The sequence below is a fragment of the Acipenser ruthenus genome, chromosome 19 (assembly GCF_902713425.1).
Source record: "Acipenser ruthenus chromosome 19, fAciRut3.2 maternal haplotype, whole genome shotgun sequence".
In the NCBI taxonomy this organism is placed as follows: domain Eukaryota; kingdom Metazoa; phylum Chordata; class Actinopteri; order Acipenseriformes; family Acipenseridae; genus Acipenser; species Acipenser ruthenus.
In genome coordinates this window covers 22554760-22579093 of record NC_081207.1, presented here as the reverse complement: position 1 = coordinate 22579093, position 24334 = coordinate 22554760, and the positions used below count along the sequence as shown (strand labels likewise).

The 24334-nt window shown below is 37.2% G+C and overlaps 2 protein-coding genes across 4 annotated transcripts; one reads left to right on the top strand and one right to left on the bottom strand.

Annotated features, from left to right (window-relative positions):
* Positions 1-820: 820 nt before the first annotated feature.
* def8 (differentially expressed in FDCP 8 homolog) lies at positions 821-21980 on the bottom strand. 3 transcript variants are annotated; one of them, XM_034040070.3, is made up of 12 exons: positions 21734-21980; positions 19915-20031; positions 16469-16566; positions 14782-14931; positions 13602-13743; positions 12905-13069; positions 12210-12337; positions 11379-11492; positions 9768-9848; positions 8677-8817; positions 4090-4199; positions 821-3118 (listed from the first exon to the last, which is right to left on the bottom strand). In XM_034040070.3, the coding sequence occupies exons 2-12, from the start codon at positions 20015-20017 to the stop codon at positions 3025-3027; spliced, it is 1326 nt and encodes a 441-aa protein (XP_033895961.1). In that variant the 5' UTR covers positions 20018-20031; positions 21734-21980; the 3' UTR covers positions 821-3024. The 3 variants fall into 3 exon arrangements, with proteins under 3 accessions (XP_033895961.1, XP_033895965.3, XP_033895962.1); XM_034040074.3 differs by lacking the exon at positions 21734-21980 and adding an exon at positions 18105-18183; XM_034040071.3 differs by lacking the exons at positions 19915-20031; positions 21734-21980 and adding exons at positions 18105-18183; positions 19037-19153.
* Positions 5796-7214, top strand: LOC131698771 (proline-rich protein 36-like). The gene is made up of 2 exons (XM_058992645.1): positions 5796-5906; positions 6386-7214. The coding sequence occupies exon 2, from the start codon at positions 6647-6649 to the stop codon at positions 7136-7138; it is 492 nt and encodes a 163-aa protein (XP_058848628.1). The 5' UTR covers positions 5796-5906; positions 6386-6646; the 3' UTR covers positions 7139-7214.
* Positions 21981-24334: the final 2354 nt, after the last annotated feature.

Sequence of the window (24334 nt, the reverse complement as noted above, 5' to 3'; positions counted from 1 at the left end):
TTAAAGAGTGGGCAGTAATTCTACAATCTTGTGAACACTGTTGTTAATAAATACAGTCGGGTGATCACTGTTGTCGCATGTTATGTGCGTCATTGGCTGTAGTGCACATGCCGTATCCCTAGCAGTGAGATGTTTTACTGTAGATGTAAAACATCCGACTGCTGTGGTTCATGTAGTCTGTCTTCTGCAGTACGTGTCGCATTTGTGTGTGTGGAACCATTAACCATAAGATACTACGGGAGCACATTTGGTGCTGATGACTGTTGCACATGGCTGCCCTGGAAGGCTTATCAATCATTCAGATTTGTAGGTCGTGTCATTATCTTTTTTTAATATATATATATATATATATATATATATATATATATATATATATATATATATATATATATATATATTTAAATAAAAGTACCAAGAGCAGCCCTTAACAACACTTGTATTTTATTTCAAATCCTAAATTAACCAAGTAGGTACATTAACCTTCTGTCAAATATAGCCTCCATTATGGTAATTGAGTTGTGTACAAATTAATGGTCATGTTATAATAACATTTTTGTCAATTTCATTTTGGATATCTTAAGGCCTTAAAGGTTTTATGACTAGGATCCACCTTATCCTTAAGCTTAAGTTCCCATTGCTGTTTTGCTTTTCTTGACGAGGAGCGTCAGTGTTGAACCCACGATGAAACGTAATAATTTCAACTGGCAGGTGCTGCATTTAATTAGAAAACTGATCAAAAGGGCATATTGCAACACTGATAGGCCATAACCATTTCTAGTTTGTATGGGGTGTGTCAGTTGTGAAGTCACAAAATACACAGTTTTGGCAGTATAATTAGGATTTTATTCATGCATGAATAATACATGTCCAAATAATGTGTCACTGGCATAATATAACAGTTTATATTTGCTTGAGGTACTTAACAATAGTGAAATCTACTATGCTTCATAAGGCAATATAAATGGTAGTGTCTGAAATATATGGTGTAATTAAAAAAAAAATGTCATTACATTTAACTATATAATCTGGTAAATGATAAGGCAACAAGCATTTAATTATTTTAAAACAAATAATTACATAGTAAACATAAGTAGTGTGCATCAAATCCAAATGTGTACACTTCGGACTTGGAACAAATAATGAATTTCAGTGTAACAGAATATTCACTATTGTCCTTTTGTTCACGCTTCTTCCTAAAATGGGGGGGCGGGAGGGGAATCAATCAATCAGTATACTATTCTGTAGCAACGTAACACTTATTTTACCATTCAGCAAATACAATTCACACACAGATTATAATCGCTATTGGTGTACTGTATATAATTATTTTACAATGTGAGTACAATTATATAAAATTGGTGTCCATTTGTCTTACTACTCCCACTCACCACTACTCTAAACATTGAATGGACTTTCAGATAATATATATATATACACAGTGTCACAATCCTGTATTGAGATAATGCCTGTCGACCCTTTGGAGTAATTTTAGTGCAAAATCTTCCCATTTCACACCTGCCCCATTGTCTACCCATCATATGTCAATATGGTGTGTGATCAGGGATACTGGCATTGATTAGGCAAACTGTAATTGAGTGTGATGATGTGTGCTGTATATACATGTTTATGCCTGAATATACCTTCATTTTCTGGAGCCATATTATGCATCACATTTAATACAACAAATTGTAGAAAAGCTATAGGGATTTGTCCCAGTACAATACACTATAATGTTTTTTTTTTGTTTTTTTTTTGGGGATACTTGGACAGGCATTCCTTTGTTTCATTTAAACTCCTGGGTTCTACGTGAATTATAGTTATCTATAATTCAGTTATCTGTATGGAATGTAGTATTCTAAAAAGAGAAAAAGAGACTGCCAAGGCAGCGTTAGACTGACAGTTTTTAGGAGATCTAAATATTAAACAAATCCTAAAGATTAATAACATTTTGTATGATGTATGAGGTGGGGGGGGGGGGGGGGGGGGTCGTGGGAGGCTTCATTCACTTCACATGCCTCCAAAATCTAAAACAGGCTTGTCTAATTTTTGGTCAACAGAGCTACTTTCCTGAAGGCTGTATTTGCATCCATTTTCATTACTGATAATGCAAAATGTCATTTTATTTAGATATTTTTCCCCCCAGTCGCTTTTATGAATAAAGTAAAGCTTGCTATTCATGAAACTGTTCTAGACAAAAATACTACACCTACTTGTCACAATTATCACATGCAGGACACAAACACAGTGGTTATTTTTACCAGTAGGTCACTGCATTCCAACATATTAATACAATCAGATAGCCCCGTTTACCTCCAAAAGTCAGCTAAGTTATTAACCCTCCCTCATCAGTCCTCCTGTATAAGCTGCTGCAAGGCAAAACTGCAGTGTTTCTAATACCAACATTACAAAGGAATGCAGTCTAGAGACCATCTAATGCATTTTAAAAAGTACAACGGTCAAGAATTGTGTTTTAAAACTGTTCTCCACATTCAGTGAGCACTCCAACATTGACTTTATAACCTATCAAGTATTACAATACTGAATGCATTTATTGGATAAGTCTTGAAAGTATGGATGTTCGTTCAATCGCTGTGAGACTCTAAACAAAAATGTGTACATTTTTACATGCATCAGTCTTACTCCAGAACTTCTCAATTGAACAACTTTATGGGCTTCTTGTAATCTCTTGAAACTTGGCTTCAGGTCATACTGTAGTTGGTCCAAGAGACCAAGTTTTTCTTTACTGGTTTTACTGACAAAGGCTGCTTTAACAGTCCTATTCCAGCTGCTCTGGTGTCACAAAAGAAAATGCAGCAGTGACCTGGCATTTAAGAGTGAGCTCCATGTTTACAGCGTGTATTGCAGTCCATTTAAAATCTGTATAGAAACAAGGCTTCTTTGTTGTGGAGCACCGGGCTGTTACTAGTCCAGCACTGGGAAACTCCAAGCTCTATTTTAAAAACTTCCTATTCCAGTAACAATCTGGGCACCAGTATTCGATAGGCAGGGCTTCCTCTCGTTTCATCACTCCCGGCTGACCAGAGGCACCACAGGCTGCTTTCGCTCGGACATCCTTGCACATTTCGGGCAGGTGGTGGAATTGTCATAGTAACAGTCCCTGAAAATTCAGAAATATAATACAACTTTAATGTGGTTATTACCTTAGTTAAAAGAGCAAGCCAAGTGACTGGATTATTTGGAACCAATTTCAATCCTAGCACTCGCTGTCTCCTCAATTGTTTTATTTCTTCAGTGTGCGATGCCTAGATTCTTCATTGGTTATTCCATTCATGTGGCCTAACCGGGGTTACTTAACATCTTATGTCAATGACTTGGTCAATAAATTATTTATTGTTGGTAAAACATCTTTAAAATAATGTTTGTCCAGGTCATCCCCAACATGCACATATGACCTACCCTGGAAACCTTTTCTCCATCACATGAGGTTTATGTATCCTCACAAAAAAGCCCTCCCCATTTGGAATCGCTGTTTGGCTTTGTGAGGTACAACATAACTTAATGTCATTTTGACCTCCTCCTAGTATTGAAAGTAGGAGCAGGAGGTGCATATTATTTTATATTTCTCAGATGTAGTGACAAGATATTTCAATATGGGTGGACGCTCATGTCATAATAGATAAAACTATAAACTGGTGTGTCAACATTGTATTTTGTAGTAAGTGGCATTCACAGAAGGCTAAACTAAACAACACTGTGAAATTATATTTTAGTGTAAAATTAGTTAGGATTGTGGGCACAGCAGCCTCAAGTGTGAGAAAGATTGTCTCCTTGAATAAACATGGGAGAACTTTAAACCCTATTTTAGCAAAGAAATGTAATACTTTTATAAATGGAATGGGTGTTGCATAATTAGCTAAAATGAATGACACAGTAATAAAATAAATATGTTAAAACTGACCAATAGGAGTGCCTTAACTCTTTGGACAATAGGAAAATGCATGCATGACCTAAAAGCTGTGACTCTAGCTTGGTAATATGGCGTTCTGGAAATCAAGCCTGCATTTTTAAAGAACTCTCCCTTTGGACCATCTTCAGGCAGTACCCCCGTGTTACCCAGCATGCACTGACCTGTGGAAAACAGCGGAGCAGTCGTGACACACAGAGGTGTGACTGTCAAAGGGGAAGAGGACATCTCCTTCTTTACACAATTCACACACAAAACCTTTCGCCTGGCATCTCTAAAGAGAAGACAGGAATCACATTACATTGCATTTTAAGCTGAAACTTATTTAAATATCTTTATAGTCCTAAAAATATATTCAAAACTAGGTTATGTAGGTAGCACACATTCCCTACCAAGGATAAAAACATTGCCAGTGTCAGTCTCTTGATAAAGTAGTTCACCATGAAATCCACAGCACACAGAATAGTACCTTATACTAAATGACAATACAAAGAGTAATCAAAACCTGCAATTCCTTAACTATGTCTGCGGTAGTGCAGACATAGTTAAGGTTTGAACTAAGGTTCTGTTTAAAGTCGATTTTACAACCAGTTCAAAAGGGGGGTAAATCCCCATCGATATGCATGAAAATTGGTGTGTGTGGTCGGACTGACAGGCTCAACAAACCCTGTGAACGGGGTACCATTTGGTGAAATACGTTTTGAGATACAGCGTGGCGATAAAAACAGCTGTTTAAAAAAAAAAAAAAAAAAAATTAAGACGCATTTCTATACACCTGTATCTCAAAAAGTACTGCTAATTAAGGAACCACACTTGGCATACACATAGTCCCGGGAGTGTAGATGTGCAACGGGGTATTTATATTTTCGGGGGGATCCTGGTTTTACCAAAATTGAACCAAAAAAGGTAACGGTCTGACGTCACTTCTGTCTGACGTCAGTGCCTGGCAGCGTTGCTTTCGACCGTTCCATTTCACTGAATAGGGGGACATTGAATAGCCTATAGTTCAGCACACACGGGTCAGATCTGTGTTTCTGTCAGGATAAAACTGGTAATCAGTGATAATAATTAGTGTTTGTGCCTTCAGTACTGGGGAAACTAATAATAATTTGTTCATTTAGGAAATACGTTTTTCTCCTCCCCCCTCACTTTATGATACAGTCGGGAGTTCATCGAAACTGTCCGTGTTCCATTCCACACACACAGCGTCAGCGGTCAGAGAAACGAACACGTGAAACAGAGAATGCAATGGCACTTTACAGTATTACCCGGTTAGCTGGGTTGTATTGCTGCTCACCAGCGAAAAAAAAAAACAAACTTTCATAACTAAAGGGTGAAAGAGGTGCCGTGGCTCAGCCCTGGCACAAATTAAGCACTAGTTAAATAATAAAATGTAAGCCTCCGATAAAGGCGTCTACCAAATGGATAAAAAATAATAAAGACTACAATGTATTTGTTATGACACCTCCTATTTTAAACGCCAATGCTTTTTTGTTTATTGAAGATCGATGTTATTGGGTTTGTGATTATTTGTTTCTATCAAAGTTGTAATTTGCTTTGATCTGATTAACAGCTTTACATGGCCTGGCTTGAACAAAACTCTTGTTCGTCGAGGGACACATTGATTCACATAAAATAAATACATACTGCCTGCTGGATATGAAAAAATAAAGAAGTCTGGCAATACTGTAAATGGTTCTGATCTTGTATAGCGTAGGTTCTAAAAAAAAAAAAAAAAAGTGAGAAGATAATGTTTTGCCAAATAGAATAAAATACAAATGCATACTATTATATGTATGCGTGTTATATATTCAATATTTAAGCACATTAAACACTTTCTGCTATTTGTTTACTGTCTATCGCTGCCAAAGGACGTTTGAGATTTTTTAAATTAACAGCGCACGCTGGTCCATGAAGTTGTTCTTCAACTGCTACAGAATGTTTGAAACCTTCTTCACAACGCGAAGTAATTTACTGACAGGTGGGTAAAAGCTATTATTAATCATTTGTGTTGATTTAAGAAACCCTTGAAATAAGGATGTTAATGAAATGGGTCAATAACAATATATTTTTTAGAAAGTATAAGACATGGCTGATGACGATAATCATTCGGCATGAATTGAGAACATAAATAAATTAATACTACTCGCAGCGAGTAGTCTAAAGCCGGTAAAAAATTTTTTTTAAAAACCCATTACAATACAGTATATTATTAATAGCGACAATACAACTGTAGTAATATTCGTATTTCAATTGTTTATGTGTACAGTAAAGTACAACTATACAGAATTCTATTTATTACATTTCGAGTAAACTTTTGGGCAATTCAATTTAGAAATGCATGTAACCTGTTATTGTTATTGTTTCATTTTTAATAAATACTCTTAGTATATCACAGATTATTATATACATTTTCACATATCCAAATCACTATACAGAATTCTATTTATTACATTTCAGAAACCTTTTTTTCCTTTGCTGGTTGGTCCAAATATCTCCTATCTAATTCAGGTAAGAACTGACAAGACTTGAAAGATGGGCCTGACAGATAGAAGAGAGAAGAAGCAATGGCAAATCCAATATGGCATCAAGACCTTAAATTGCACACAACGCATCCTTCTGTCTAAAAACCTGCAGGATTCTTACATGATCTTTCTAGAGAGAGTGGACAGAGCCACACAACATGAAGAATAACTGCTCCCCGGCGGTACTGTTCAAATAATGTCACCAGCTCTTCAGCCTCAGACAGAGCCATTGCTGTCCCCACCTCTCCAGCCTCACGTACAGCCGTTGCTGCTTCCACCTCTTCAGCCTCCAAGGCAGCCATTGCTGTCCCCACCTCTCCAGCCTCAGGTACAGCCGTTGCTATTGCCACATCTGCAGCCTCAGGTACAGATGTTACTGTCCCCACCTCTCCAGCCTCCAAGGCAGCCGTTGCTGTCCCACCTCTCCAGCCTCAGGTACAGCCATTGCTTTCCCAACCTCTCCAGCCTCGGTACAGCCATTGCTTCTTCCACGTCCTCAGCCTCAGGTACAGTCCTTGCTGTCCCCACCTCTTCAGCCTCCAAGGCAGCCATTGCTATCCCCACCTCTCCAGCCTCAGGTACAGTCCTTGCTGTCCCCACCTCTCCAGCCACCAGGGCAGCCACTGCTGGGGACTCCAGGGACAGTCTTTGCTTTCCCCCCTCCTCTAGCCTCAGGGGCAGGGATTAACAACATTTGATTTTGCCTCAATAAACCTGGCTTTAAAAAAAAAATCTTTACATACTTCTTGTTGGTTGTTGGATTTTCCAAGATGCCTTCTGCAAAACTATGGAAATTCAATGGCAAAAACTTCGTTAAAGTAACGTTAAGGTTTGTTTGCAAATGTCCAAAAGGTTAGGAAATTGCAAGTTAAGGTAGCCACGCAACCTTAACTCTGCACCCTTATGTGTATGTTTCCTGTCACACTTGACATCACATATGACATCATCAATGACATGGGCAATGACATCACTAAGCACATGACAAATTCTCCCCGAAGACTGGCCATACGGAAGTCATTGTGATTGGAAACATGTTCAGTAACTGCATTCCCACAATCTTTGCTGTCAAGCTCGATATTTCACCAGTGTTCTAAATAAAACCAATTAACTCAGAATACAGTAGAGCTAATTAATTAGTTGGGACCTTCCACAAGCCATATTTCTCCAAACTCTAATACTGGAATCCACAACATTGGCTTTCTTGTATGAACTACACTGTTTCACATGGCAAAAGAAGTCACTGCATTTTCTACAGTATTATTATTAATTTTATTTTTGCACTGTTACACATTCTTCTTTCAAACTTTACAGTTCAGTAACAATTCTTGCTAACATAATCTTATGGCTGGAAGCCAATTATGACATTGAAATGTTTATGTACAATTGCAGATTTCTGCAGTTCAATGAAGTACATAAAGCAGAAGTGGATTGTAATGTGTGGATTTTATGCTTCCTAGAAACATAAAACACTGCTTTGTGTACCACAGTATACATGGAGCAGCAGTACACCATACAGTACTACAGAACATTCCTTTTCTATTTCACTGGCAGCTTCTGAGTGAAATTTAATGGAGAGTGTTATCTTACATGTAGGGTGTCACATATTGCATGTCCCATCCATTTTCAGGTACTCCTTTCCAAACATCAAATACTCATCACTACATACCTCAACATGAATTACACATTTCTGAGTACATGGAAATCTGTTGTTGGTTAAAGCACATTTCGACAGCAAAGATAATGCAGTTACTGAACATGTTACCAATCACAATGACTTCCGTATGGCCAGTCTTCGGGGAGAATTTGTCATGTGCTTAGTGATGTCATTGCCCATGTCATTGATGATGTCATATGTGATGTCAAGTGTGACAGGAAACATACACATAAGAGTGCAGAGTTAAGGTTGCGTGGCTACCTTAACTTGCAATTTCCTAACCTTTTGGACAGTTGCAAACAAACCTTAACATTACTTTAACGAAGTTTTTGCCATTGAATATATATCTATATATATATCTATATATATATATATATATATCCCTCAATAGCTTAGCCAATCAGATATCAGTTCTGAAAATGTAGCTAGAAGAGGAGGCACTAGCTGTGGGGGAATCTGCATATTCTCTCATTTCACCAGTAGGGGTCACTATTAAGCCATGGTTTCAGGTTTTGGTTTTTAAAATAAGCTCAGACAGGAGGGGAAGTTTGCCCTTGCATACTCTCGCTCACCTCGCAGTCCAGTTTGATGTGCTTGGCGAAGGTGGTGTGGATTTCAGTTAAAGAGGAGCTCAGGCGTCCGCTGGAGATATCGATCAGGTCCTGCAGGGAGTACATTTCATCATTTTCCACAAAGTGCTGGCGCTCCTGTAACTGCAAAAAAAAAAAAAAAAAAAAAAGACTGGACAGTGAGGAAATGAAATATCCACTCCAGAAAGTTAACAGAAAAATAACCTTAGTTACAAAATAAATGGCTCATGTTATCGAACAGTAATTATGTCCTTGTAAACGTACTCTACCAGTGAAATGAGGATGGCTATTGTGTTTGAAAACTTATCCTCAGTTTTTTTGTAAATTTCAATCTGATGGAATCTGATAATGGCCACTTTTGTTAAGAACCCCAAAGCAAACAGACCAGGGACTACTTCATGGTAGTTGCTATATTCAAAATCATTTGTCATGCTTGGACGTGGCATCGGTATTTATTTTTAATTCGTGTATTTTAATTAATGTAACACCCTACTCACAATTGTATGAAGAAGGACACTCAGGTTAATAAATGACCAATGTTGTACATTAAATAAAGTATCAGAATTAAATGCTAATATTTAATTTCTGCCATGTTTTAAAGGCTGGCATAGATATGAATTGCTCTTAGTTAAAGTTCAAGTCTAGTTCTTCGCTGGATTTTTACATCTGCAACAATGACTATTTCCCATCAAGATGCCTTTTCTTAAGTTGTTGGCATCAGCTGAAAGAAACCAAGGATGGCAAAATAGGGAATGGGGACAAGACCCTGAAAATGTAATGTCGCCTCCCACCATATCTATAACAACCTTTTCTTTTTTTTTTTTTTTTAAATAATTTGAAATGTGTTTTCTAGGATACTGCATGAAGACACATCTTCATATGAAGCAATCATAAGGATGTAAATAATATAAAAATAAATAAATAAATAAATACTCTAAGAAATCTGATCATCACACCTTTTTATGAAGGTGAATTAATTACTGCAATTGTAAAGAAATGTATTTGATTGTTTTTATCGTTATCACAAAAAACAAAAAAAAACCTAAGAGCGATCTGATGAAGCTCATACTGACCTGTAGCAGCAGCCTGGCCTCCATGGCTTCTTTACATGTGATAAAGTACGGCTTCATCAGCAGGACGTCCTGACGCAGTTTCTGTAGAACAAGGGAGCACAGCACAGTCAGCACTACCTCCACCTGCCTACAGTGCAGTTTCCTGAACAGTGGGCAGTGGTTACACATCCAACACAGCTGCCTGTCTTAAGCTGCCAGAAGATACAGACTTCTCTTTGAAAACACTTGTCTAAATCTATTACCAAGTTACTTTTTAGTACTATCATGGGCAATATTTTCAAAGATTTCCTCCACTCTTTTAAAAGGCAAAACTTTCACATTAGCATTACATAATGAGAAACAAACATCTCTGCTGTGCTTTTCTAGTTCATTTCTAGTAAAAGCATTTCTAGTTTGCAGTAAAAGGCTTGGGCTTGGGTGGCTTAGGAGAGTCAAGAGAAGGAATCTCCTGTAACTGATTTAAGAAAATAAACTGTAGTCTTATTCCCAGCTGGTAATAACCCATTAAAACCATTTGTCCATGGTGTCAGGACTGAGGTTTCTAATCTCTGTCTTTGACCCAGTTAAACTATCTAATGGCTTTGTCATGGGGAGTCAGAGTTGCATAACTAACATACAACCAGACACACTTCAGTCATGTATACAAGCTACACATTAGATAATTGGAGCTCTTATCTAATGTGTAGCAAAAAGTGAATACTGTAGCTCCCATTGTACAAATTGAAAACAGTATAGGAATGTATTTTGAACTACAAGAAGCCCACTTGGCAAGTGAAGTCTGCTTGAGGCAAGGTAGCCAAGCACAAGCACTAGCCAATGTAATACCCTAGATAAAATGAAATACATGTTAATAGTACAGTAAATGAAATGCATGTTAACAGTACAGTCCTGGAATGTCCCCCTGTTTGGAACTCTCCTGTGTTTCTGTGTGTTGATTTGGACCAGAGTTCTAAACAAACTGACGGTTTTGATATGTGGTGTAAAAAGAATTATTATTATTATTATTATTATTTATTTCTTAGCAGACGCCCTTATCCAGGGCGACTTACAATTGTTACAACATATCACATTATACATTATTTTTACATACAATTACCCATTTATACAGTTGGGTTTTTACTGGAGCAATCTAGGTAAAGTACCTTGCTCAAGGGTACAACAGCAGTGTCCCCCACTGGGGATTGAACCCACAACCCTCCGGTCAAGAGTCCAGAGCCCTAACCACTACTCCACACTACTGTATGGCCTTGTGTGATAGTGTTACAGTTTTGTGAACCGACAGCAAAATAAAAATACTGACGAAAAGAAACAACTACCTACAAATTAATGTATGTAACACCAACAATCCAGGTGAACAATATTATTATTTATTTGGCAGACGCCTTTATCCAAGGCGACTTACAAGTGTTACAGGGCAATAAAACGTTACAATGCAAAACAATATTTAAATACAGTATAGTTATTAACAGTAAGTGCAAATTATACTACTAAAATACAGTATAAAAGATAAGATGCAACAAGTCTCAGCTTGACTGAAAACAACAGAGATAAGGAACTGCAGACCTCCTGGTATAGACAGCTATGGCACATTTCTGTGTGGAAAGTACTCACCCGAATTTCCACCAGCTCTTCCACAAAGTTAAAGAGCAATGGGTTGATCTCTTTGAGCTTCAAGACAGGCCGTGACATCATCAAGCTGAGGTACCTCATTGAAGAGCGACACACCTGCAGACGGGAATCACATACAGCAACAGGGTTAATGGCAGGGATTAATCGTTTTCAAATTGAATGGAGCCAAGCCTAGAATTCATAGGATTTCATTAACCCATTATACATTACACTTACAATACTCATGTGCTTAAGCTTTATGGATTTAAACACTATTTTTCTTAGAGAAACAGTTGCTCTGTCTGCTTTTGAACAATGCCATTCGCCCAGAAACCCCAGAATTTGCCTACTCCATTGTCAAACAGACAAATCCAGGACCAACAGCACTGTGCAGTTGCTAAGTGAACAATGTAATTTGAACTTTATTACCAGAAAGTATCAAGGTTCTGCCAATAGATGGTTCATTTAGCAAAGCCTGAAAGGTCACTTTAAAATGTTTCTTTCAGTCAATTCTCATGATGCAGATTACAGAGCTGCCTCTTTTTAATGTTTATGAGACTGTGCTAACGAGAATGGACGTGCTAGCGGAATGGCATTATAGGGCAGTTATAACTGGTTCTGCTGTATAAAGGGTTGCCTAATAAGGGTGAGTACTGTACTAACCCTAATAAGGGTGAACACTGTACGAACATTAAACAGCGTTTACCTTGCAGTTAACCCCTTGCTTTATTTTATTACTCTTACATTTGGACTCCGTCTCCGAGTCATCCATTATCCTTTATAATAAATCTGCCTGACAAATGTAGTGCTATACAACAGATAAGTCAAACTCACTTTTCTGGACTCAAACTCCCAGTTGTGAATGACTCGAGCAGGGATGACAGCCATGTCGTTCCAGTGGCAGTTGCTACAGTAATATTGACCGGTGTAATCGCACTGTCTCGCTTCGTTCGGAATGCCCCCTGCAGGAGAAAAAACAGGATTTCATTCACCTAACCTTCAAGGCCTAGACAATTAGAGGTTCTCCGCCAGAATTAAATTGGTCTTTGTGAAACTGAGCACAATTTTGAGAAAGACCAAAAAAAGGTTGTTTGAATTTTTTTTAAAAGACCAAATGTAATATTTTAGATACCAGTTATTTCTTTCCTAGTTTTTCCACAATTTCATATATTTCTTGGTTTGTTTCTAAAAACAGTTATGTTCTAGTAAAATGAAGGTGTGTACAACTACTTAATAAGATGTGGCTTAAATGTATTCTGTTTCAATGGAGGGTTTTTTTTTTACACTCCTAATGGTATTTCTGTATTAAATTGCAAGAGGGCACATGTACAACAATTGTTGCAAGGGTCAGAACATATGTAGTACTACACCTGTAAAGGGAATGACAAAGCTACATTTCCCGCATGCCCTTACACAGATTTGTCTTTTCAAAGACTGAAAACAAGGGAAGAGAAACTGAAGTCTTTGTAAAACAGGAGCAGAGGTGTATTAAGAGCAGGGAAGGCAAAGAGAAGAGCAGAAGCACTCACGCAGCGAGACAGGTGCCCGGCACTCTGCACACCTGTAATCCTGGCTGTCCAGTCCACTTTCGGGGCAGATGTTCAGCTCGTACTCTGACTGGTGGCTGACCTTTGACCTGACGCAGGGTTTGGTGATGGTGTTCAGACATTTGCTGTGGCACCGATAGGAACAACCTGAGAGACAAAATTAATTAATGTATCTGTATATTGGTGGGCGTCCTCTGAAGGTACATATATTGGTATTCCTGCAGTGCTCTTTGGGCAGAACAGAGCTTTTCAGAGGACATATTTATCAATGAGTAAAGGAGGATGGTTCAGCATAAGAATTGTGTTCTAACTTGAAACTCTGTCTAACAAAGAAAGCATAGGGAAATTGAATAGATGTGGATCCACGAGAAGACAATGGCTGCATTCGAAAAACTGAATTTAAAACTGTGGATATACTACAGAGATAATGAAAATATGTCAGAAACATTATTTGGGGTTTTTCAGTTTCACAATCGCAGTATTTTTTTTTATTCCTGGTACGCTTGAGATAGTCAGTAAAGACATAAATTAATAAATAAATGTAAAGACATAAATTAATAAAGCAAGCATACTGAGGACATATTTTGTGTGGTTCTTTCCTAACCAAGAATCTGAGAGAAGCATGGCAAACAGCCCTGCATTCTAGCAAGATTTAAACTGAAGCTAGACGGTGCCCCACCTGTGCAGGTATACCAGGTCTGGATGAGCCCCCAGATGATGGTGCTGCACTTGTCACAGGTCTGCTTGACACTTTTACTCTTCTCCTTGTAGAATCGGTGCTCCAGCAGGACTCGCATATTGGGCTCGTCTTCATCAGGGTCCTTATGAACAAAGCAGAGAAACATTGCATCTGCATCCAACTTAGTCCTGAACAGCACAGATAGTTATCAGGGTCTTCGACTTTAGGGTTTCTAACAGTGTATGCTGGTACTGTATGTATGTAAATACACACACGCACACACACACACACACAGACTCAATTGTGTGAGTTCTTGGTCCCTTTTGTGAAGCAATTGCAAGCAAAGGAAAATCTTCATAGAGAAACAAAACAATTGTACAATAAAAAAAAACATATAAAGCTACTAAGAAACAGCCAAGATCAATAACATACAAAATATTTTACACTGTTATAGTTTTTGTTTCCTTAAAGGGTACATAAGGACCTTTTTATTTTATTGTGTTACACATGTTGCTACAACCGTTTACGTAAGGTGTGTGTATTGTTTTAACATTTTTTTTTTTTTTACATTTTGAGCACTTTTTTTAAACTTTTAAATTGCATTCCCTGCCTCAAGATGGCTTCCCATGTACCCACATAGACCTCTCAGAACTATATTTCCCATCATCCTCCTGTTCATGTAACTGAGATAGATTTACCAGTGAGAAGGAGGATGATGGGAAATGTAGGTCTGAGGTCCATGCAGGTATATGGGAAGCCATCTTGAGGCAGGGAATGCAATTTAAAAGTTAAAAAAAGTGGTCAAAATGTAAAAAAAAATTAAAACAATACACACCTTACATAAACAGTTGTAGCAACACATGGGAACATGCAACACAATAAAATAAAAAGGTCCTTATGTACCCTTGAAGCCCTTGATTTAAAATAAGGCCCCTGGTAGTCGCAGTACTTTAGAGAAGATGTTATGCCTGTTGAGACTGAACTACCATGCAAGTGTATTAATATAGACCCAAGTTAAAATGTAACGTTTCTGATATTTCATTTGTTAACAATATGATCAAATAGAACATAAAGTCCTCAATACGTGCACCTTATGTGTGGAAATAAATGCTGATTAAATCTGCCAAAAAAAATAATAAATCTGAAATGAACTTAACAACTACTCCTGCTAGAAGCACACCTTGAGTTCCTGCAGTTTGAGGCGGAGGTGAATTAGTTTGACCACCGTGTCCTTCTGCTTCTCAGAGTGCTCCGGCAGCTCCAGGATGAGGCGCTTGCAGTCCTCGATGGCCTGCTTCAGATGCTCGATATCCGAGGCGATGAACGAGCCCTGCGCTCAAACGCAAACCACCCGTTACACACAGTACACTCTTCTTTGTGGTGACTTATTTAATGGAAACATCACTCTCATGAGCAGTTCAATCCATTCTAAATTTTACAGTGAGCTTTACAAGCTACGCAAGAATGTCTAGCAAATCCTTTAGGAGCTCTTGGAAAATGAAACAGGCACACAGGGCAATGCACATTTCTTTCCTTGCAGTGTTTGAAGCATTGTACATTCCAGATGGGATAATGTAGAACTAAACTAACATGGTCACCCTTTTTTGGCACTTATTTACAATTATATACATGCAAAGATTGAAATATAGAAAGGCTATCCAATCCTCTCAAATCTTGTTAACGCCATCACTGGTTCCTCTATTGTCTTTGCGTTCTGAACTTCTATTTCAGATAGAAAGCTATAGCTGAACTGCTGCATCCTGGAATCTATGCTGTAGATCACATGGTCTGATTGCAACTAAAACACTGAAGTGATTTTGAAATACAGTACATGCAATGATTATGGACTAGGATGCAGTGGCAACTTTATCTATAGCGTTCTCATATTGCAGTATAAAATTCAAGCAAAGAACCAACATTACTTTACAAAAGACAATAGAGAGCAGTAATGCTATTGCTAATGCCCAGAAGAATGCAAAGTCTTTACAGTTATATTCTGCTCAACATCTTGCTTGTGTTCCACTCAGTAGTGTGGTTAACTCATGTCAAAGTTGCACAGTAGCTTTTCCTGGACTGTAATTAAAATAAATTACACCACAGAACTGAAGCCTTCAGGAAAGGAGCCAGCAGTGGGCAACGTTGCTAAGCTACAGCACTCCTCTCAGGTCTTGCCTGCCAGACATGACTAGAATGCATGTGATGCTTGCTAGACAAAAATGAAGAAATTGCATCCTAGCAATAATGGCATGTCAAGGTTATTGAGAGAAGCCATTAATAAAAGCGTGCCACTTATGTTGGGGGTATAAATGCAACCAGTAGATCATACATAATGCATCCCTACTTAGCACAATTAATGTAACGTAATAGACTGCTGAAGAATTCGACTGCCATTGTTTTCAATTACGGCACATTGTAACACAAGAGACTACAGTTCATCTGAAAGCATAACCTTTTCATGGCCAGGGCTGGTGAAAATAAAAAGCTTCCTCTCTGGGAAGGTTAAAGCACAAGCTTAAATACTGTACTTATATTTGCATTTTATTTCTGTATTCAATTTAAGCAAAGCGATTACAACTACAATATCTATAAGTATTATCATTTGTTAAAATTGATATAGATTATATATATATATATATATATATATATATATATATATATATATATATATATATATATATAAACAGTACAGTTTAGAATACATCAGGTAGTGTACATGTTTTTCTGATTAATCACATGGCTGACTAAGCGTACCAAAATATATCTTGACACTGGGTACATCGCCAGAGACATTAACTGCAAGTAAGCACAACAGCACTGTCATGCTCCGCTCCCTGCCTTCATAACCCCCTATAGTAAATGAGACTAACCACAGGGCGAGAGAAGTGATCTTCTGCCAGTCCCAGGTCCATGACTCGGTCAGTGGGGTGGAAGCGCGGCTCTGACTTGAACGAATCCGGCTTCATCTCTGCAAAGGAGAACACGGTCAGCTGTCATTGCTGCGTCTTGTTTACACACTCAAGTGACCAACTTACTGTAAACCGTGTGTCATACTATAGTCTTCTGTATTTAGTTTGCAAACTGGAACAGGCTTGATAATTACTTGAACTGTACTGAATATCAACAAAGGTTTAAGAATGAATTGCATAGGAACCAGCTTGTACAAAAGGAGTGATTTGCTTAATCCTGTATATTTCACTCATGGCTCGCTTGTTTGTTGTTATGCACATATAATCAGTGCTAGTTTGAACAGTATATATAGATGTGTATTTAATGGAACAGCTTAATTAATGGCAATCAGTAGTATATTTGCACTTACTACACTGTAAGGTAGTTTGTAGATAGTGTGTGTATTTTTAATAATCTATACCACTTCTTTTTATTATATGTTCTCCTAATTTGAACAAGGATTCAACGCAGGGACTTGGATAAAGGGCTGAAAGTAGGTTTTGCTAAAGGCTAAACACAAATAGCTTTTGTAACATTGTCTGTTTAAATGTTTTCTAGCTGTAAACATGTGTTTTCCGCTAAGTTACAGTATTGTTGCAATATACGTAGTCTTGTGCACATGATGTCAATGTTGCTTGTTAATGTAACCTGCACATCAATTAAAATACAAAGAAATGCACCTGTGCTGGACCTTTGAGAAGTACAGAAGAACAATGGGTTGTATAGTGCCTGTTACTGGTTCAAGGGGAAGGTACACATTCGCCACCCAGAAAAGAATTTAAGCCCTGAATGAACCAAAGATCTAATCACATACAAATGTGTATGGCCAGTACAAACAACTGTTAGTCTGCTAGTAATAATACGGTACAAAGGTATCCTATTCAGACAGCAATGAAGGACAACAAAAACAACAAGAAGCTTCGTGGCTTTCTTTGGATAATGGTTAATTATTACAATCTGATAAAACATTGTATTGGGTGCATTGGAGCTATACATCACAGTGCACTGTGCAAAATTATTAGTACCAGACAAAAAGCTGTTTGTGAAAGTTTTGCTTTGACTTGATTTTAAAAAGTGCTTCCTTTGCACTTAATTGGTGGTTAAGGGAAGTGTTATACTGATCCCCCAGATTAACTAAAGTCAGTGTTCAAGCGTACATTGACAACATTCCTGTGACATGTTTACTGGTATGTTACTCTATCCCTCACCTGCCTCATCAGTCTGCATATCAGCTGTCATTTGAATTCAACGCTGCCATCGTTGTATAAACTGTGCAAACACTGCTTTACGACATATCTGCAACCCCTTGCTTTTTTATTATTCTGTTAAAATGGATTCCATACCACTTTTACTTTTACGGAAGAAAAATTATGACAGAGAAACTCTGCAAAATATATTGCTTTACTTGGAATAATAGTTAGCCCTTAAAATAAATTATTTTCCAGTAATTTCTTTGAGAATTTTATTTGAAAAGCTATATTTTAAAAACCACAAATAAACTGATGTATCCTAGTTTTGAAAAAAATAAAATAAAACTCAAAATAGTTTACACCATACCTGATTGAGTGGAAAGAATATAGCATTGCCTTGGGCTGTCGAGAATGAGGTATTGTAAGTAGTCACACCAATGGTTATTCTGAAGGACACAAACAACTCCAACCGTTTAGAGTACTTACAGTGCACTTTAGACCTCTTGAAATGTTGATAACCCCTATCTTAGTCTTATTCCCAGTTACTTAGTTACATCTTCAACGTAAACATCAAGTGATGTATTAAAGCTGTTATCACGTGTTCAATTACTACAATAGGACCATCCATCTAGGCCCTGTAAAACAATTAAATCTTTCACACTTTACAATGTTCTGCTTTTTAAAAACTAGACATGCTATCTGAATATTAAGCCATCGACTCTGTGGTAGTGCCTTGCAATGGATCTTTCTGATTGATGGATTAAAGTTTAAAAATAGCTTTTATTTCAGCTATTTAAAAAAAATCTAGCTAAAATAGTTCAGGATACACGACAGGCACATTTATCACAAACTAATGGGTCAAAATGATTAAAAGCTTTGGAAGGTTAATCAAGGTTGTTTTCTTAACCAGTGACCTGGTCCTTTAAATATTTTTGTGAAAAAAAAAAAAGTAATTTACTTTTAGAAAAGACACATACAAAAGCAGAAGTATTCTAAATTTAAAACTTAGGGATTTGTGAAGAGGTGCGATAAAACAGAATCAGACCTATTCTAAGTGCATGTGTGTAAATAAAAGCAGATTTAACCATAACCAGCCTTAATCCTGAAAATCAGAGCCCCTGTGCACACAATATATAAAACTGAAATACAAATAGATTTATTTAAAATATACATTACTCATCCACCTGATGAAGACTCTTGAAACCTTTTAAAATCACCTTTCAATACTTTTGTGGTTTACATAGACGAACTGCACTATAAATACAAAAGGAAAACATCTCATACACATTCTTAATCTACCTGCATAAACCTCGCAGAACAGCATGATGGACACCCTTCCAAAACCCAGCGCTCGAAGCCAACAGCAGTAAAACGTCCCGACTGTGTTCTAGTTCATAAACTACGAAGTGGTTTCGCACCCTACTAACAGGAAGTTAAAAACCCACACAGTCTCATGGTGGAAACAGTGGGTGAATTCATGCAATAGTGGTTTGTATACCAAATCACAAGCCTTCCAATAAGGAAGTGATCTAAACCTCCTAGGGAATGTCGCAGCATGTTTCTGTTCCACTTTCAATATCAGCAGCGTGTCACAACAAGCTAGCAGCCTGGCTCAGACACAGACTGCACGTTCCCAATATGAAAATCAAATGTACTGAACCCACACGGGGTGATTTTGTAAGATCACTAATACTGTAGAGGAGGGGTACATAAATCCAGGTCCAGGTTTTACAGGTATGATTAAATAGTAGTTATTATTATTATTATTATTATTATTATTATTATTATTATTATTATTATTTTCTTAGCAGACGCCCTTATCCAGGGCGACTTGGGTGTAATAGTTAAGTAATTTAGGTTACAGGTTAAACAAAGACCAGAAGGGCCCAGAGAACTGAATTATGCACAGATACAGTATATGTTTCAGCTGTATCACAATATCACATATCCACCCCTTTTCTATACAACTGGTCAGGAACAAAATGATTGACAGAGGGTGTTCAGGTACAGTCAAGGGGTGGTGTGCTTTGAGGGGAAGCTCTCATGGATTTTACTGTTACCATGTCTGACTGAAGCCAGCACCAAATTGTCTCGCTCCTTTTCAGGAACACTAAATTAACTACAATAAAAAAAAGTGAATTGCCCTTAATTTGTCTGCTGTTTGTTAATGCACTCACCATTGTGCAGCAGATCCTTATCTCCCCGAGGCTCGTCCTCTGCCTTGTTGAAGGGGTTGAGGTGGCCTTGCCGGAACCGAGCGAGTCTCTCATCATATTCCATAGCATCAGCTACATCTGGAGGAAACAGGAAACTGCATCAGCAAAAACACGCTTCCAGAGAAACATGCCTCTGCTAGAATAATCTTAAAGAGTGTGGAACTGTGCATACGAGAACACTTTCTCATTAGGGTGTTGTCTTCCAATAACAATGATAATAAAACAGTAGAAACCTTATGACACATTTCATCATATGATAAAAGTTTGATATATTCATTAGGGGTGTTAATACAGTATCTTAAAGTTAAACCTGAGCCAAGTGTTTAACACTGACAAAAATATGCGGACCAAGTTTAGATGTTAGCCTTAGTGTTTTCATATTCAATATTTCTTCGCTGCTTTTGCAATGAAATGCTGTACATATGCTGTACTTCTGCACAAATACATGTTGCTGTCATTTCTTATGATGGCTTTTCTGACTGGTTTCAGACACATTTAAACAATTAATCGTGTTTAATTTCAAACAGAAACTAACAACAACAACAGTCTACAGCACTTTCATGAAAATAAAAATAGAAAAAATCTCTTAAAGGAGTGCTGACAAGGGACTTGTGTTGAAGATCTTTTGTTTCCATGCTTGAACAACTATGTAGATTTAAAGACTTCATGATAGCACTTCCTGTGCAGTAGGTCACACGTAAACAAATCGCAGCTGGAGTGAAACCGTGATACATACAGCACAGGTCATGATTTAGTACCAGGACGCTACTGCAACTTTTACTTCTTCAAAAGAAAGCCTTTGTTTGTTAAGTGAAGAAAAGAAGCTTTCATTTAAAACAAGAGGTTTAGTTGTTAAGCCTAATACAGTAAAGCCCACATAAATATAATCACATGGCCTTTTGAATCCGCTGCATTACAAGATCCTGTGTTTTTATTGACAACTCTGCATAACACCATTCTTTTCTCCTTTTTTTTCTGACCAAATAGACTTGACATCAAAAACTGTCGACAGAATGTCCTAGAATTTTTTTTTCATCATTGGGTGGTGATGGCACAAGGTAGCCATCCAACTTCAATACAAAATGGATATCGATCCACTGCGTTGTAAAAACCACCTGCACGGATCTTAGTTAAGCTTGATTATATACAATGTATTAGTCATAGAAGTTGCTTTGAAGTTCTTAAATCCTGCTCTGGTGCTTTTAAATATACAAAGGGGAAGCTGAACCGAAAAGTTGGGGTCTTAAAACGTTGGTTATACAGTGAAAACTGATCTATTGTAAAATTTTCAGATGCAAGTGTCTACTGTAATTTAGCCTATATTTTGGAATTCTTTACTATGACGTTCACATGCTGTCACAGAAGAGGCTTCTCACTGTATATGTTAAATCAAAACAGATTGTAATAATAATTGAGACAACTAATACGTTTCGCTCTGCTGGCAGAAGGATTTTTTTTAAGTAGGGGGACATGTTATTTTACTGCTTTGCAAGAGACAATCAACAAGCGAAGATTTAACCCACATCTTGTCAAACCAGCATAGTACAAAAATCTGTATTAAGAAAAAAAACTCAGCTATATTTGTTTTTACGAAACAGGTGATAGAATGATCAATTCACAAAATCTACAAGCAAGCAAGGAATTGACCCATGTTTAAAATAAATCAATGAATAAATACATGCATGCATAAATAACTAACTAAATAAACCGTATCGAAAAGGCTACGCAGACATTGCAGACCACATACTGTAAGTGCAACGATGGAAGAACATATTCTTACCTCAACAGAAAAAACAAAACCTTGCGTGTCTTGAAACAAAATGACAAATTCCACTTTCGTTTGCTTAAATTTTTTTTTAAAAAAAACTGTCCTTTTATGGTATTACTGACTGTATATTCAAAATACTGCCTTCCCTTTTATTTTGCAGTGTAATGCATCCTAACCGAAGACCTAATCTGCTACAGGACGTCTGGAGGCCGTCAGATTACATGTATGTGTTTCGTCTGTTTGGTGCTGGCCTCTACTGACCGGCTGATATAACTGAGTATATTAGAGACGAGGCTTTTGCATGTTACGGTAGCACAAAACGTTACAAAGTTGCTTTTGTATGTAGGCTAAAAAAAAGTAAACTGCAGGATGCAGTCATCATTTAAGATGACGTGTTTCAAGTCCCTTTTTAGGGTGACAATTATTTGGTTGTTTCCCTGTTTGTGTTTATTTATGTGAATGTATTTATTGACTCCTCATTTGTTGTATTATAGCTGTTAATGTTCATTTATTAAAGCAATAGGTAAATTGCTTTACTTAAAATGCTGCACTTTTTGGACAAGTTCTTTATAGCTGGAAACTAACAACAGACTGTATGTGGAGATGTGTGTCTAATATGATTCATTTGTTATGCAAATTGTTCCCGAACATGTATTCTGTAATATACAGAAGCTTCCAAGTAAAGCATAGGCGAGCACAGTAAAGCACAGAGGTATAGTAAATCATAATTAAAAAAAAAAAACATGGTATAGTCTGGTAAATGCATAGTATAGGGTTGGGAAATGATGGTAAACTTCATGCATGTATCATGGTGATATAGTAGAAACTGTGTTTACGCAGCCATTCAAGTGGAAATGATAACATTAGAAGACCGATTCAAGAGGATGGGTTAATACAGCTTTTAGCAATAGAGATGCCAGTACTCAACAGTATGTAGAATATGACATCTCTTTAGAAAGACTATTTTTATTGAAATGCACCAGTGTTAAGTGTGTGCCTAATCCATGTGGGGCTAACCCAGACTTTTTAAAATCTTTTTCTTACATCTTATTAACATAACAACCATCTAGATGGTTTTGTTTTCCAGACTTTAAGTATTGTAAATGTAACCTCCACCACACTGTAGATACACTCCCTGTGCAATGAGTACTAGAGCCCCATCTAAAACCAGACACTCCCTTCGCTGCACATACTGTAAGTAAGTGGTGTCATTTGGGATTATAATACTTGCTGCACAGTGAGTGAATCTACAGTGTTGTGATGGGAAAAATGGGCTTCATCAAATCCAAAGTGAAAATGAAGTCTAGAAAACTACACTAATATGTCTTGCACTGTTTGAAGCCCTGCTGGTAACAAATACTTTGTAGCTGTTATAGAAGATCAATCTTTTTTAATTGACCAATAATTTGAATCGAAACCAAATTAAAATTGCTGAAAAAAATCAATTATGGTATTAATAAACCTAATGGGAATTTCGTAACCCAGTTTTCTTGTGAATCTGGAAGTATTTTATTTTATACATTTGAGGGCGTTACTTTTAAGTAAGCCTTGGGCAATATTAATATTGGAATGCATATAACAACTCAAGGTAGCAGATGTATTAGCAAAGAATTTTCATATGGTGTTATTTTTTTCCTCTGTATATCTCAGTTGACAACAAATGTACTCCATGCTAGAAACGATTGTGTGTTACAGGCAAAGGAGAAGAATACACTGCGACTACATATTTTATGTTAATTCAGTAACCTTAGCTTCATTGTAATACCATGCTTCCCTATACAGATGTGAAGTATCCCAATGTTGAACAATGTATTTTTGGTGTGGATCAGTCACCATGCACACCACAAGCATTTTGCAGTTTTTAATACAGAGCTTTTAACCTCATCTCACAGACATGGGACAAAGTAAGCAATAACAGTGAAGCTTCTTGTTCCAATCCACCCTTGAGAGTAATCCATGCATTCAGAATGAAATTGAGTGTGGGGCGAGCAGCTGGAATAAAGGCTGCATTGCTGCCATTGTCCGGGCAGCTGGCCTGTAAGTCAAAATCCAATGATTCAGATTGTGTTCTGTCTAACAATAACATGAAGTCAATTTGGGGCTGCAGCTGATCCTATACACAGGCCTAGACAAGGACATTTAACATTTTAAAGAAATTATTGAAAAGAAAACTCTTTTTTTAAGACCCCACATGTGAAAAGATTTTAAAAAGAAAAACATGATTTCAACATGGATTTGAAATGTGCACCAAAGGATTCTTTTGACATTCAAAATGCAGGCCAGAGAAGTGATATGCTTTAATGAATGCATTTATAATATCAAAAGACTAATCAACTTCAGCATACTGAAAAGAAGGCAACAAGAATGAACTTTAAATTCATAAATGTTAGAAACATAATCTATTTTTTAATTTGGCATATTACCGCAGATGGAACTTGAATGGACTGCAAAAATAATGCATTTTGAATATGACGACAGCCTGCTTATACATTTATTAGATACAGCAGTGTTTATTGTGGAGTTGCAGTGTGTGGTATATTTTATATGTGTACCGTTTGTGATAGCACAGTGTCCTGGTAGCATATTGTATGGGCATTATTCAATCAGCAGTGC